Raw genomic sequence first — 15,533 nt, 5'->3', positions numbered from 1 at the left:
CACTCTGAGCAAAGCAACACATACTGTGTTGTATGACCCGGGCTCACTGCTCATACTGAGGCAGATAGAAAGCAGACCTCATTGATAAAATCTTGTAACTTATCTATCAGTGTTTTGCACCGCAGTAATGTCGGTGGTCATATTGAGTTACTGCGTGTTCCGCTCAGGCCAGGTCTCCAGCTGGTATTTCATCTTCTTTACATAATGAAGTTATGAGGGAGGAATCTGGGTCATCTATCATGTCCTCCAACCACGCCTGCCTGTGTGTGTGTGTGTGTGTGTGTGTGTGTGTGTGTGTGCGTGTGTGTGTGTGTATGTGTGTGTGTGTGTGTGTGTGTGTGTGTGTGTGTGTGTGTGTGTGTGTGTGTGTGTGTGTGACGTGTGTGTGTGTGCGTGTGTGTGTGTATGTGTGAGTGATGTGTGTGAGGGAACAGAAACGTTGTGCTAGCAGTAGCAGCCTCTGCACTGTGAGGCCTCTGGTTGTTGTTTAAAGGAAGTCTTCTTCATTGGTTGACCACACATCAGCCATTCGTGAGAGAGAGAGAGAGGAACAGACCCTGAAGGTCAGGTCAGGTGTGTGTGTGTGTGTGTGTGTGTGTGTGTGTGTGTGTGTGTGTGTGTGTGTAACCATCTGTAATTGTGTGTGAGACAGTAAAGACATTCTTTCTGTGTGAATGATACAGTGAGAATTAGCTTTGTCATACTTCCGTTCAAGTAGGAGTGTGTGTGTGTGTGTGTGTGTGTGTGTGTGTGTGTGTGTGTGTGTGTGTGTGTGTGTGTGTGTGTGTGTGTGTGTGTGTGTGTGTGTGCGTGCGTGCGTGTGTGCGTTAGAGCTGAACAATTTGATTTGCAATTTTTCTGACAGATATTGCAATTTGATTTGCGATATACTTTTTTATAGTCAAGTTCATTTTTATAGTCAGTTATAAAATAAATCTAATTATGATCATTTGACAGAATATTGCAATTTAAAGTGAGATTCATATAACTTTTTTTATTTGGACTAAAGATTAGCTGCAGCACTAAAATAATTTCTTTACAAGTCCATTTTGGACTTAAATGGCGGAGGCTCGGTCCTTCACGCGGACGACGCGCGTTCGAATCCGACCCGAGGTCCTTTGCCGCATGTCATCCCCTCTCTCTTTCCCCACCCTTTCTGTCTGCCTACTGTCCTGTCTAAATAAACGCAACACATTGCCAGAAGAGAATAATAATAATTATAGCTGCTGCGCAGCAATGGGTCGTGGCCGGGCAAGTCTCAAGGCTTTGAGCTAGAGGTCTTCGGGTATGCCCGACCCCCCGAATACCCGAGGTTCCGACCCGGACCCGGCCGGGTCTGGGTCCATTCAAAAGAAGTGCCAAACCGCTTGACCAAACCCTTAGAAAAGTCATAGCACACCTGTCCTCAATAAGCCGCATGTTTTGAGTTCGGACATGTCTATGTGGCGCAGAAATTGTGGGGGTTATTACGCGCCAAAAAAGTGGCTGCTGCGCAGCAATGGGTCGTGGCTGGGCAAGTCTTAAGGCTTTAAGCTATTATGACATCACAATTGCTCGAGTGACATCAGTGATGGCATCACAATTGCTTGACTGACTGATGACATCACAAATACAACCTAATTGCCAAAGGTAATTAAGGTAATTAGGCTATACACGGGGCCAGAATTCAACGTTTTGATGCACTGTGGGCTCAATTTTTGACCGATCGAAAATTTGGTTTGATATTTTTGTGTAGAACAGTCTAACGATGCAGATACTGAAATTTGGTGTCGTTTGAATAAGAAATGTGGGAGGAGTAGGGTTTAATTCGTTTTTGCAGTTTTTGCAGTTTTGCGGTCTTTAGACTTCATAATTGGCCATAGGTTGCATTGTACAAAAGCTTCCCCTCATTTAGGCGCACATTTCGGTGAAAGTTGCAAAGCCGTAGCACGTATGCCTGATTTTTTATGAATTTTTTAAGTTTTAAACTTTAGACGGTCGCTGTAGTGCCACCGTTAGGACTATTGGCCCCAAATTTGTGTCAAAGACGTTTGGCATGGGACTGGACCTTTGTGCAAAGTTTGGTTAGTTTTCATCCATGGGAAGTCGAACTTCCCGGGAGGAAGAAGAATAATGGCAAATACAAGAAGTGGCCTGGCCGCTTCGCTGGCCCGGCCACTAATAATAAAAAGTCCCCCTCCAGGCAGTTTTGCACTTGCGCTGTATCAACGCACGTCACCATTTGTGTCAAAGAGCTTACATTGATAAGAACCGAAGCCTGTTTGTTCCACTGCAACATAATGACTGCAGGCTCTTGTCTTCAGTCAACTCTTTGTCTGCGATACAACGGAAGTGGGCGGCCATACTGTTTCCAGTCATATCTCTGTTCCACAAAAGTTATTTTAGAAGCCACAATGTTGCTTAATATCAACAAACAGATATCTAAGCTGATAGAAAGAGCGTGACTCAAACTGGTTCTAAGTTATTATCGGCGGCGTTTTGAGCCTGGTGAACACTTAGTTAGCAAGCGTAGCTAAAGGCTAACAGCTAGCTAATGCCAGAGGCTATTTACTGTATATATACTGTATTTACTGTCTATCATATGTCAGACCACTATAATGTCTGACGTCATCACCCGTTTTTACCAACAGATTATTTTTAGGACTTTGAGACTAAAATAAGGTTATTTGTCAACAGAATACAGTGGCTAACAGCGTGGCTAATCAACAGAGCAGGGCAGCACCCAGCTATGAAAGATCTTCAAAATGACACTGGAGGGAGGCTTTAAGCAATTAATTGTAGCCTCCGCTATTTGAAAATGGCAGAAGTTCATATTGTGATTTTGTGTTGTTTTATTAATCGTTCAGCTCTAGTGTGCATGCATGTGTGTGTGTGTGTGTGTGTGTGTGTGTGTGCATGCACATGCGTATGTGTGTGTGTGTGTGTGTGTGGGGGCGCGTGCGCACCTTCGTGGCCCTTCAGTGTAGTGATGGTGGAGTAGGTCTGCCTCTCCAGCTTCAGCAGGGTGATCTGTCCTGAGTAGTCGCCTATGAAGGCGTGCTGCGTCTCCTGGTCGTATCTGAGCGTGGAGTCAAGGCTTCAACAGTCTGTTAACCGCCTGAACGAGAGATACTCCAACAGAGAGAGACACACACACGCGTGCGCGCACACACATGCGCGCACACACACACACACACACACACACACACACACACACAGACAGAGTGGTTGATGGATACTGTAAGCAGGAGGCCCAGGAGGTGAAGTAGTGTCTGCCCAGCATGCTGCCGCTCTGGGTGCACATCCAGCTCACGCTCTTGTCATGTCCGGTGCTCACCACCCACTCACTCTCCAGGGAAAACACCATGTCTGACACGCGGTTCTGGTGGGCTGCAACACACACACACACACACACACACACACACACACACACACACACACACACACACACACACACACACACACACACACACACACATTAAATAGACATGTAATGTTGGATTAACATGTTCCATGGGGCTTTTTATGCAGACTGGCGTGGAGGAGCTAATCTAAACCTAATTGGTACTGATCCCGTCAGAGGAGCTGCCTCGTCTGTCAGTAATCCAGGCTGGAAGTCAGGCCAAACCTCTCAAACATGTGCTCCTCCCATCAGTATTAAAGGACTATCTTGTAAATCCCACTAAGCGTACCTGCCAAGTGCCAAGTGCCAAGTGCCAAGTGCCAAGTGCCAACTTCCAACACTCCACATTTCCACACGAGTCTCCCTATTTTCAATGTGCATTTGATGCTAACCCAGAAAATCTCCCTCTTTTCATAGCTTAATGTTGGCAGTAGGGATGTGAATCTTCACTCATTCCATTACGATTCAGAGGGCTACGATTCCATTCCATTACGATTATCGATGCATCTCGATGCATCTTAAATCGACGCATCACTTTCTTTCCCCAATACATGATTTATTTTTTCTCACTTTATTTTTTCTCACTGTGTGGCTACTTTTAAAATAAAGTGCATTTGGAATTGTATTATGATCTATCATTAAAATAAACAACTGCATGTACTTCCATTATATTTTATTTGATTATTAAATTTCTTTTTTTTCCCTTTTTTTTTTAAATAATCGATTTTTGACATTTGTGAATCGATGCAGAATCGTGCACGTCCGCGTCGCGATGCATCTTATAATCGATTATTTTTGACACCCCTAGTTGGCAGGTATAACTAACACCACCCCCCTTCTTTCCCAGACTGTATTTTTGTATTGAATCTGCCAGTAGTTGATATGTACACCAACTTTAAACATCTTTACATTCGATCATTTTTATGCTCACAAAATTCCCGAAAACGGAGGTATTCAGTGGTTCTGGTTCCCCACAGCATTGCATTCTTGTCAGGGTGGAAAACCCTCTGAGACCACGGCTCTGAGCAAAATGTCACATTACAATCAGGACTGTGTTATTGATCAAGACTACATTAAACAGCATATCCATCATATCAGTGGCCAGCAAAGGTTAACATCGTTAAGAGATCTGAAACCTAACACTGTTGATTCAATGTAATTATGAGACATGTTTTGTCCTGAGTGGTCTTTGGCTCTGCTGTTTGGCTACGAGTGGAAACCACACACAGCTTTCCAGTGGTGACATGCCATGTGCTGTTTCCCCTCTTTGCAGTTTTCCACAGATGGAGCAGGAGGCTAAGTGATCGCTGATACAGTCACAGGGTTTCATGTTCGCTGTATACTCGGCTAATAACGCCAATATGGCAGCAGGATATAGTCATCAAGATGTTGTTTGACTGCAATGGTTGCGTCCTTCCCCCCTCCTTTAACGGGCCTGGGGGGGTGCGTGTGTGTGTGTGTGTGTGTGGGTGTGTGCGTGTGTGTGGGTGTGTGCGTGTGCTGAGAGAAACAGAGAGAAACAAAGCTGCAGGCTGTGTGTCATGTGTGTGTTTTCTAGGACAGCAGCCGGCTTTAGGGCATGGCTGGGTGGAACGATGAGCCCTGACTTCCTGTGGGAGTCCATAGACACACACTGGGGTTCGCCCCAAGGCATGCTGGGAGAGAGCAGCAGCCCCAAGGCATGCTGGGAGAGAGCAGCCCTGAGGCATGCTGGGAGAGAGCAGCAGATGATTTCTCATGGGACTAGGAGGGGCTCATTCTGTCACACAGACAGACAGACAGACAGATCCTACTCACTCTAGAGATCTGCACCGTCACAACTACAACGCCATGTAATTCTAGTGCAGATAGTGTCACCGACACGTCACCAGTTAAAACAGCATTATAAAATGGCTCTCTCAAATCAAGCAATCTGATTGGTTCACAGCCATTGTATAATTCCAGTAACCGAGTTCAATAACCCATGGCCATGGGTTATTGGTTACCATGGCAACTCTCTTACTAAATGGCAGTGCTGCGCTCGAGACAAACAGCTTTCTCCTGATCTGCTGTATGGAGGGTCACTAGTCGTCATTATGGACGCATGATGGCGCAACTCTCTTACTAAAAGTACCTCAAAAACAAAATGGCGGAGACAACTTTCAGATCCTTGTGAATCGATCTTCGCTTATAACTTTACTAATACTTCGCAGAAAATGATGATTTGTACAAGAATAGACGCGGGCTGAACCCCTCTCTCGCGCGCCCTCACTCTTAACCCCGCATTTCTAAATAAGACGTAACGTTACTTGGTCAGCATACGGCTCTGGTGTCGGGCTTTGGAAAAGCTCTGAGCCAAGCGCCAGGATTGGCCAATGTCGACTTCAGTCTCCAGAACGATCCAATCAAATCACCCGCACGTCTATCTTCTTGCTAGAGGTCCCGCCTTACAGTATTGTTTCAACTGACTCTATCAGAATAAAATGCCAGTCGGACTTATAGTATTATTATTATTATATTATTATACTTGGAACCCTTTTATAAAAGCAATATAGCACTCGAGCAGCGTGTGTTGTGAAATATATCACACTGATAAGCTGTTATCCCACTCGGCCTGCGGCCTCGTGGGATAACAGCTTATCAGTGTGATATATTCATCACAACACACTAGCTCTCGTGATATATTGCTTAATTGTAGAATGAGTCTGTATTTGCTCATGTTTAAGTGTTCCACTTAGTGATTGGACTAAAGCGGAGAACATACTTGTGCGTCAGCCTCGACTTGGGTCGCAGCAGAGCAATTTAGAGAGAGAGTGGCGTCGGCGGAGGACCAAAGTGCGTGACTCATTAGCCAATGAACAGCCAGGAAGGGGTCCTGCGCTACTTTTGGATGCTAAAATAAAGCTGATAATGTACAATTTGATTAAAAACAAACGAAAAAAAACTTTCAAAGCACAACACAAACTGTCCATTTTGTTGCAACTCATCAGTGCTGCTTAATCCAGGACCTTTACTTCCTGGAACTCTTGAGAGTAAAAAAAACCTGGTCCATTGGAGTGAATGGAGATGTCGGGACTCTTCTATATACACGGCTCTGGGTCGCAGGGGAGTCCCCAGCAAAAATAGTTAAATTGTGTGATTTCACTATAGGATTTCAATGACTAGAAGTTCGCCCAAGGAGAGAATGTAGTGCATATACCGTAAATTCCGGACTATAAGCCGCGGCTTTTTTCCCGTTTTTTGGCCTTTTTTGGCCCCTGCGGCTTATATAACGGTGCGGCTTATCTATGGATTTAAAAAAAAAAAAAAAAAAAAAAAATCTCTCTTTTTTAGCACTCTTTCTAACTATAAATCCACTTCTGTTTTAATTTCCTCTCTTGCCCTCTTTTAACAACATAACATAACATAACATAACACAACACAGGTGGTGTTGTGTTATGTTGTTTTGTTGAAATGTTAATAAATGGGAGCTTCCTCAAACAGCCATCTCTTTCCCGACAATCCCCTCTGTGCATGAACCCTTACATATGGTAATTAAACATTAAAACACAAAAAAAAAAAAAAAAAAAAAAAAAAAAAAAAAAAAATACCATTAAAACACCCGCGGCTTATAGTCCGGTGCGGCTTATATATGTAAAAAACAGTCAACTTTGCAGGTGCGGCTTATAGTGCGGAATTTACGGTACTTGGTAATAGCTTTCACTCTCTCCTGTTATCTCCCCATCTACAATATATTATATTTGCGCTGTTCGCAGTGCGTCGAGTCACATTTTCGAGGGGCTGCACGGCAGCTGTACCCCTCGGTGCATTCGGCGAGGGCTTTGACGCAGCACCAGCATGTAAAGACTTTGAGACAGGAGGATCTTACCTGGATACGTCTTCACATGGCTCATCTTGTTGAAATCTTCAGAGATGAGGAACTCCTACAGGCGCAGAAAACACAAGCAACAGTTTCACACGACTACTTCATCCATACTCTGCCAAATAGCAGAAAACTTAAAGTTGAACTGAACCTGTTAGTCACGTGCATAAATGAGTCCGTTTCAGACTGAAAACATAGTTTGTCTAAGATGACAGGTTGAGAGGCGGGTCATAGTATCATGTCGATGATTTTATTTGACAATTCTGGGGACTGGATTGGGCTTTGGCCAATCCTGGCGTGTTCCGCCTCCAAATCGAGTGGGATTCAAAGTGTTGTGGCGCTCCCCTCGGGAAGAGCCTTTTGACGGGAGGAGTGGATGTCAGCGACCCGCAGGCAGCCAGCTGCCTTCCTGTTGCCGAGCGGAGAGTGCAGCACGTCGGCCTGGAATCTCCGAGGTGCGACCCCTGACAACCAAGCTCTCGGATGCGCGCGCCATTATCGCTGCTGTAACGATACGATATCCCTGGAATGCGCGTTTTAACGAGCCAGTTACGGTACATTTCTTTGCATTCTTAGAGATTATAGTTTTTGTTTTTTGTTCATGTTTCTAACAATTGGCCAAGTTAGTAGTTAGTTTATGGGATAGGAATTCTGCCAGATGACAGGCACTATAGGCGCCATTTTCTATTTCATTTGGAAGAGAAAATTATCCTGAAATGAAGATTTGATTGACAGCTGCATGTCGTGATATCATTGGTTGAAATGGGGTAGAAATTTGATAGTACAAGGTGACGTCAGCAAACTGTACATTACTGTTATCAATGAAATCTTGAAAAATGAACTTTTGATGTGAAAAAGTGTGAAAAACTAAAGAAATTAGATTGTTGTGATTTTGTTTGCATACATTATTAAATAGGTGCACTGCATACCCAGGTATTTGAACTAAAAGAAAATAAAAGTCATTTTTGGGTTCAGCTCGACTTTAAGGCTGATTGAGAGGAGAATGGCAGGTTTTTTGAGTGAAGCTATTTAAACAGCAGAGGAGTGAGGCCGGCCTGCAGTGGGAAATGTGAGGTCACACTTGGCTACACAGCTTGGTTCCACTCACTCACCACAACAGCTCCGTTGTCCTGGCCTATGAAGATGCGTCTGCTGTCATGGTGGTACGACATGCAAGAGCACGGAGCTAAACCAGAGAGGAAGAGATACACACCATGAGCAGGGAAACAAACATGGCTACACATAAACACATGACCATCCACACACACGACCAACTAGTGGTCGACCCGACCGATATGGGTTTTTCAATGTCTGATGCCGATATTCAGCGAGCAGGGCGGTCAGTGGCTGATATATATAAATGCCAATATCATGTTGTTGTTAATAACAACATGATATAATAATAAAATGCAACAATTGAATAATGATAACAAATGAGACGCAAAATTGCTTTAACATTTATTTACATTGATTTAACGTCTGCACTGTCTCTGTTTGCTTAAAGTGTAACTAACCCCCAAAACACTTTTTTTCAGCTTTTAACCAATATATATGACTTTGGGGGTGATGTGTGAAGAATTCTGGTCAAAATTTCCACATTTGACACCAAACTGTTGCCATTTGACCATTTGTATCATTTTTCAGCAGCATAACTGGCATAAGCGCCCTCTACGGGTCGAACACTGCTTTTTTTTTCTTCTCTCAAATGAATGGGATATTTGGTACAACCTGACGTCACGGTGGGTTTAGCGCGTGCATCTGGTGCATCTCCAAAGCCTATACAACTAGGCAAGATGGAAAAACCTCACTTAGTATATCAGGCTCCAGAGGGCTCTAACTGAAGTAAAAAAAAATCTGTTTGCTCTTAAAATACTGAACCAAACGTCGTCAAAGTTGGCACATGTCTTAATTATAGTTAGTTTCCCGCTGAATGTGTCATTACCGGTACTTTATTAATATCTTACCTGGATAAGCTCGAATGATGATGTTTATATTATCAGTCCGAGTGGGAAGCACTGTCTCCAGCCCAGGCAGGCGGGAGCGGGCGGGAGAGAGTCGTACTGTAAACCTCATGCACTCGCCCCAAGCTCCGGGCGCGCGCAGCAGCAGCTGGGCTCTCTCGGTGTGTCTGTGTGTGTGTGTGCTCCTCCACGTTGACTCGTGTGTGTTTTGCTGGGCGGATTGGGTTTGACCGTTTGATCAAGCAAGTAGCTCCTGTGCTCTTAAAATACTGAACACCACGTTGTCATATTTGACATATGTCTTCATTGTAGACAGTTTATCGCTGAATGTGTCATTACATTATAAATATCTTACCTGGATAAGCTCTAATTATGTTGTTTATATTATCAGTCCGACTTGGAAGCACTTTCTCTCGGCCAGTCAAACGGGAGAGTCTGCACTCTCATGCACCCGCGGGGGCGCGCACAGCAGACAGACTGTGAATGGGCGGAGGAGGAGGAGGAGAGAACGGACTATAGGCTACTCAGCTACTGTGCCCGTCTGTGAAAAGCGTCCTGTCCAGTCGCACCTTCGCAAAAAGATGCGGGATTCCCTCAATCGCACAAAGAAAAATCGCACACCAGCTATTTCTGTTTGTGTTTGTTTGTTGCTCCGTGAGGTTACACAGCGCCCCATGCATGCAGGAGCCAGGCTGTTTCGCCAGCCAGGGCGCAGCCTGCAACTGCGCTGAGAGGAAAACTTTTGCACAACTTTTAACAAGAATCACGAAAAGCCCCAAAACGCAAATTAAAAACGGATTTCATTGCGCGGTTTATCGCTAGTTGTACGAGGGAATGACGTGGAGAAATCTCGCATTGTGTTACCCCAGAGCGGGGGGTTTCTCCTATTGTGCGGTGTGCTGCTGTAACGAGCCCATGTCACTTTGCTCTCGTAACGTAGTTTTGACACCTGCCATAGAGATACATGCAGAAAAATAATTAAATTTCTAGTTCGCCACTGAATTACCAAATTGATATAACTATCAACAATTTTGAGCAACACTCTTTCCATACATGCCACCAGCGTTGGCTAGTTGTTGATATTTATAAAGATATTGCCCCTCTCAAAAAATTTATTTTTGAGGCGGTAGGCAAACTGTAATGGCGTCGATTTCCGAAAAAAAATCTTGACTTGAACACAGCCAAAGAGTTTAGTATAGACAAGAGCATATGTCATTTCTTGTTTTTTTCCATAGGTATTTTCAAATCACTGTTCTGATACATATCTAGGGGGTTAGTCCCCCTTTAAGTAGATCTGCACGCTGTCTGCAGTGCAATTATTAAAATATTTAGATCAACACAAAAATATCCACGGGTAATAAAAAAAAACTAACCTTTGAAAGAAAAGAGAAAAAAGACATTTACAAATAAAAAAATACAAAATACTTGCATAATAAATAATAAATGAATAGTAGTTAGTGTAGTGCCAGTGCACACAGTATCTCTTATCTTAGCATATCATCTCTTTGTTTTTAGTCCCAGTCAAGAGCAGACAGACATGCAGACTTTTGTTTATCTGCATTGTGAGTGAAGACATCGGCCAATGCTGATGATCTCAAAATGCCATTCATCAGCCCGCCCGATAAATCGGTTTATCACGACAACCGACGCCATTTCTTCCAGACGTACCAAGCATATTATTGGATCAGCCGATACCAGTACCGATCAAAGTTCTGCTCAATCTACAGTCACTCATACTGCCTCGTTATAAAACAATTACAGCGACAAGTGCATCAGTTTATTTATTGATCACATGTGCATAATGTGATCAATAAATAAACTGATGCACTAGCTTGCAATCTTCAATCAAATAAATAATGATGATAATTAAAAAATAAATAAAATGGGCTCAACATCATTCTCTCTCTCTCTCTTTTTTTTACCCTGGTCAGGCGGCTTTTCTTGTCGGTCCCAGTATGAATATCTGGCAGCTGATTGGCTGGATTGATCCAGATACTGCAGATATTATTGGTGTGCCTGCCTCTAATTATTCCAATCAGCATTCTGACATCCAGCAGGACAACACGAGGAACAGGAGCTGACTTTGGCTCTGCTCCCCCTATTGTACAAGAACATACCACAGGAAGCCCCACACAACCACAAATACACAACACACACACACAACCAAATACACAACACACACACAACCAAATACAGAACACACACAACCAAATACACAACACACACACATAACTAAATACACACACACACACAAAATTAATTTCCCCACTGAGACAATACAATCCTACTTACAGGAGACTGTGTGGTAGATGCTTGGCCAGTACTGACCGCTGTCTCTCTTCAGCCATACCCGGATGGTTCTGAGGAAGAAGTGTCACAATCTGTCACATTCAAAGTGTCAAAGTTCTACTTCATAGCTTGTGTGAGAGGCCATTTACACCTGGCACTAACATGTGTTTTCTGTGATCAGATTGCAATCGGATAGTGCTTGACCACATTAGCCTGATTTCATTTACACCTGGCATTAACATGCATTTTGGGTGCAAAACAAACATGCAAAACGGGTGTCCTCTCAATCCGCATACAGTTGCTGTATCCAGATTGAGAGGACACATTGCATTTACACTTGTGTTCAATGTGGTCACAACGCGTCCCTGACCACCTTTGGATGATCAGATCGCAATCCGTCTTCAATGTGTCTTGTGTGCGTTTACACCTGTACTTTCAAGTGGTCAAGCACTATCCGATTGCAATCTGATCACAGAAAATGCATGTTAGTGCAGCCAGGGGTATTATGGCCTCTGAGTGGTAGAAGAAGCATTGTTATCAAGATTCAAAGGGTGAAAGATGAGTCATCATCAGACCACATTACTTGGATCTATTGCTCAACAGCTTTTGTGTGTCCGGGTTTTGCATGTGTGTGTGTTGGCCGGCCTTGGGCTACAAGTGCTTTCTGAATGCCCAGCCCAGCCTGAAACACCAGACTCAACTGAACATTGTAAACTTCGCTACGGTTTCTTCTGAGACTGTCTGTCACAGAGGTGTTGATTCACTTCTGTGGCCATTTCTGCAGCTGTTTTCTGTTATGTGTCTGTCTATCCCTATCAGTGAGCTTTGACTTGTATTTTTGTCTATTTAACCATTTAAAGTGATTTTAATTATGAATGTCTTTGACTTAAATCATTATGCTTTGCCACATTTTCAATTGTGTCTTACAGATGACAAATGGAGTCGGCTCTCCATAAGAGATCCCATCAGAAGTGGCTGCAGTCCAGCTGCATCTAGAAAGTAAGAGTGCTGCAGTGCACACCCCACAACTTCCCTATTCACAATCAATGTGGATCAGACCTGCAATGCAAACTGGCAATTTCACACTTTGCCCTCTTATGTTTACACAGGATATTGCTGCTCAACACTGTGACCAATAAGCATGACGCATAATATCATGTACAACCAACCTAAGATGAGTCAATATGACTGATTGTTGTGACACTTTCACAACAGGGATGACCCCAGAATGATACTTTTGGCCGGTGTGCGCCCTACATCTCCACTTGTCCAGACGATCTAGGCGCCGATTTGCGTGCTGATGCTGATCCTGGTCAGTCCTGCTGTTGCTCCCCCTCCGTTTTCTGGTCTGCTCACTGATCATCACCGCTGTACTCCTGCTTAATTGCATATTGCGGGTGGACCAGCGTTCTTCTTCCAGCGTTTACTTTCTGTCTGCTCCTTGTCTTTGAAGCACATTCGCTATCCTGCATCTCTTTCTACAGTCTGTGGTCACACTCAGTGGGTCAGATAGACAACAGTTTCTCTTGCTGGCCTGCATGAAAGACACCACTGTGTGTTTTATGTTTCAGACTGTCTATTTGTACCGGCTGTAAATATTTTCTGCCGTGTTGTGGGGCTATTCGTACCCCCTATTTACAAGCACAGCAGAACGGAGGAGGCAGGGCAGTACAGCCTGCTACTACAGTAGGCTATATACACGCGCAATACATCCATGTAGGCTATCTGGAGTTCATCTTTTATTTAAATTACCTTATTTTGCGAGACAAAGACACATAGCCAATACGGACAGCTGTCTGTCAGTCAGTCTGTCTCTCTCTCTTAATGTTACTGCTGACTGTGCACGCTACTATAGGTTTGCATGAAATAAATTGTGTTTTGTTCATTAAACTGTGCTGACTCCACTCTCCTCCGCTCCGTTCCTCTCTCTTGTCATCAAGGCTCACTGACAAAAACAAACGCTCACTATATAGCTACTTTGCTTTTGAGATCTGCTTTTCTCTCCCCCTGTGCTTCCCTCCCTCTTTACACATCCTCTGCACGCTACACTTGCTAAAATTGAGGGAAACATCAGTGATTCTTCGGGATTAAGGTTTGAATGAAACAGATTAGGTTTTGTTAACTATGAGCGAGAAGCGCCCCGGCTAGCAGGGTAAATGTGCCAGAAAACCACAAAATAAACAATGATGCTGATAAGAATAAAATTATATTAGGGATATATGATTCAGTTTCAGTTGTTCTAGCCTCATAGTCTCGCAGCCTATACGGGGCGACTGAAGTTTATTTATCCACCTTTTTTTAAGATAACAGCACAATGTAAGAAAACTGCCTCAGAAATTAGTTTATCCACTTGTTTGACCAGTGACCACTACAGCACTGCTCCACAGAAAAGAAAGAGCTGCATGACGTTTATAATTGACGAACGGTGGGTTCATTTAACACAAGACAAGTCATGTTAAACTTCCTTTTTTTAGGCGACATTTTCCCCTCCTGATAACATCCAATTCCGCAATCATCCTATGAGAAACATGACATGTGCACGCTTTACCACACCGGCCATATGCTAGGTTTCCACCTAGCCTTGTTTGATGATGTTTTGATGAATGAGGTTCACCATGTCTTTGTTGCTGCCTTCAAGTGCTGCTGGAAATACTGTAATAAAGTTAAACGTACATTCAACTTGGTGGGAATTTTCTATGATACCCAAGTTACCGATATGTGACATTCAGGGAGTGAAAGAATGGAAGCTGACTACACATGTTGGTAAAAGTAGCATAAATGTTATGTTATTGGTAGACATGTTATGTAATAAACAGTATTCACCTTATTTTCCAACACAGGGCTCAGCCAGTTACTTCCTATTGTGTTTACACTTCCTGTGACAGTACATTACTAGTGAGCAGGTAAACAGACGGTGTTTTGAACAGGAAGTCATAACACACCTGGGTCAAGTGGGCGGGGCTACATAAGGTGAATAGACCTTGACAACAATGGACCCTAGCTTATTTCCGGTTGCAGTGTTTGCAAATAGGAAATAAACTAGGGTCCAAACTGTTCCTTAGCAACACAATTCCAGTGAAATGGAATATTGTTAGTTGTTGTACACTACTGTTCCAACTTTTACAAGTCACACATTATACATAACACAATAACTACAACTGAATTAATTAAGACATCAATTGCATACCTCATGCATATTTTCTCTTCTTCAATAGTAACATAAAACAAGCCATTATAACGCTTTTAGTTACGGGGTCGGTCCGTTTGTAGTTAACCAAATACTTCCAGCCAAAAGCTGCTAACTAGACACTCGAAAGATTACGAGGGGCACTTGGAGGCACCATATCATATAGTTTGAGAAGGTATATGTTTGTGCTGCTGGCTCAAAAACAACAAATTCACGCGTCATCAGCCAATATAAATATCTGTAAGAACATATTAGCTAAACAATCCAAATAATGTAAATAACGTCCCACTAGTTACTATCAAGGTTAGTTGGATCAGGGTAATCTATGCCATGGAACGGGGCCACTCTTAACGTTAGCCTTTAGCCCCCAATTAACGTTTACTTTCCCTGAGAAAAAACATTTAAGAACACAATGTTGCTCCTTTCCGTTCGCAATCATCAATCATCAATGAATTGAGTCAGGTTAACGTGATATGTTGTCCAGCAAATAGCCTGAGCCCACTGCTGTCACGCTAACATTAGCTAGGATAGCTTTGGCAAACTCACCGGTCCTCGCTGACCGTGATCACTCCGTCTTCTTTCGGTATCAACACGGCTGCGTTGACGGCGTCGGAGTGTCCCTCGATCTTGTTGAGAAGAACCGGTCTGGAGGTCTGGGGCCTGGAATGGATCTCCGCCGCCATGGTTTTTTTTAACTAGCAATGTTTTCTTTCAGCTGTTTCTCCTCCTCACTCGCCAGTGAAGGAGAGCCGGAGGATCAGCTGACAACTAGGAGCTTCTGTCAGGATTACCGTAATGACTGGAGGAATAGCTTCCCGTTCCACTAGAATTTCCTTGTTGGTCACCTCATCGCCACAGATTCGGGGCAAACCC

The 15,533-nt window shown here is 43.6% G+C and overlaps 1 protein-coding gene across 2 annotated transcripts in view; it reads right to left on the bottom strand.

The window, feature by feature from the left end:
- wdfy1 (WD repeat and FYVE domain containing 1) overlaps positions 1–15,343 on the bottom strand; it is a gene marked incomplete at its 5' end in the record, with an annotated part of 54,972 nt that extends 39,629 nt beyond the window's left edge. For both annotated transcript variants that reach the window (XM_083636881.1, XM_083636879.1), the window contains 6 exons: positions 2,946–3,058; positions 3,219–3,369; positions 7,230–7,284; positions 8,336–8,409; positions 11,477–11,544; positions 15,207–15,343. In XM_083636881.1, coding sequence (XP_083493007.1) covers positions 2,946–3,058; positions 3,219–3,369; positions 7,230–7,284; positions 8,336–8,409; positions 11,477–11,544; positions 15,207–15,343 — 598 coding nt within the window. The remainder of the gene's footprint in view (positions 1–2,945; positions 3,059–3,218; positions 3,370–7,229; positions 7,285–8,335; positions 8,410–11,476; positions 11,545–15,206) is intronic.
- Between the last annotated feature and the right edge of the window lie 190 nt (positions 15,344–15,533).

This window comes from Poromitra crassiceps, assembly GCF_964638095.1.
Source record: "Poromitra crassiceps genome assembly, chromosome: 5".
Classification (NCBI taxonomy): domain Eukaryota; kingdom Metazoa; phylum Chordata; class Actinopteri; order Beryciformes; family Melamphaidae; genus Poromitra; species Poromitra crassiceps.
This window is presented reverse-complemented; position numbering and strand designations above follow the sequence as displayed.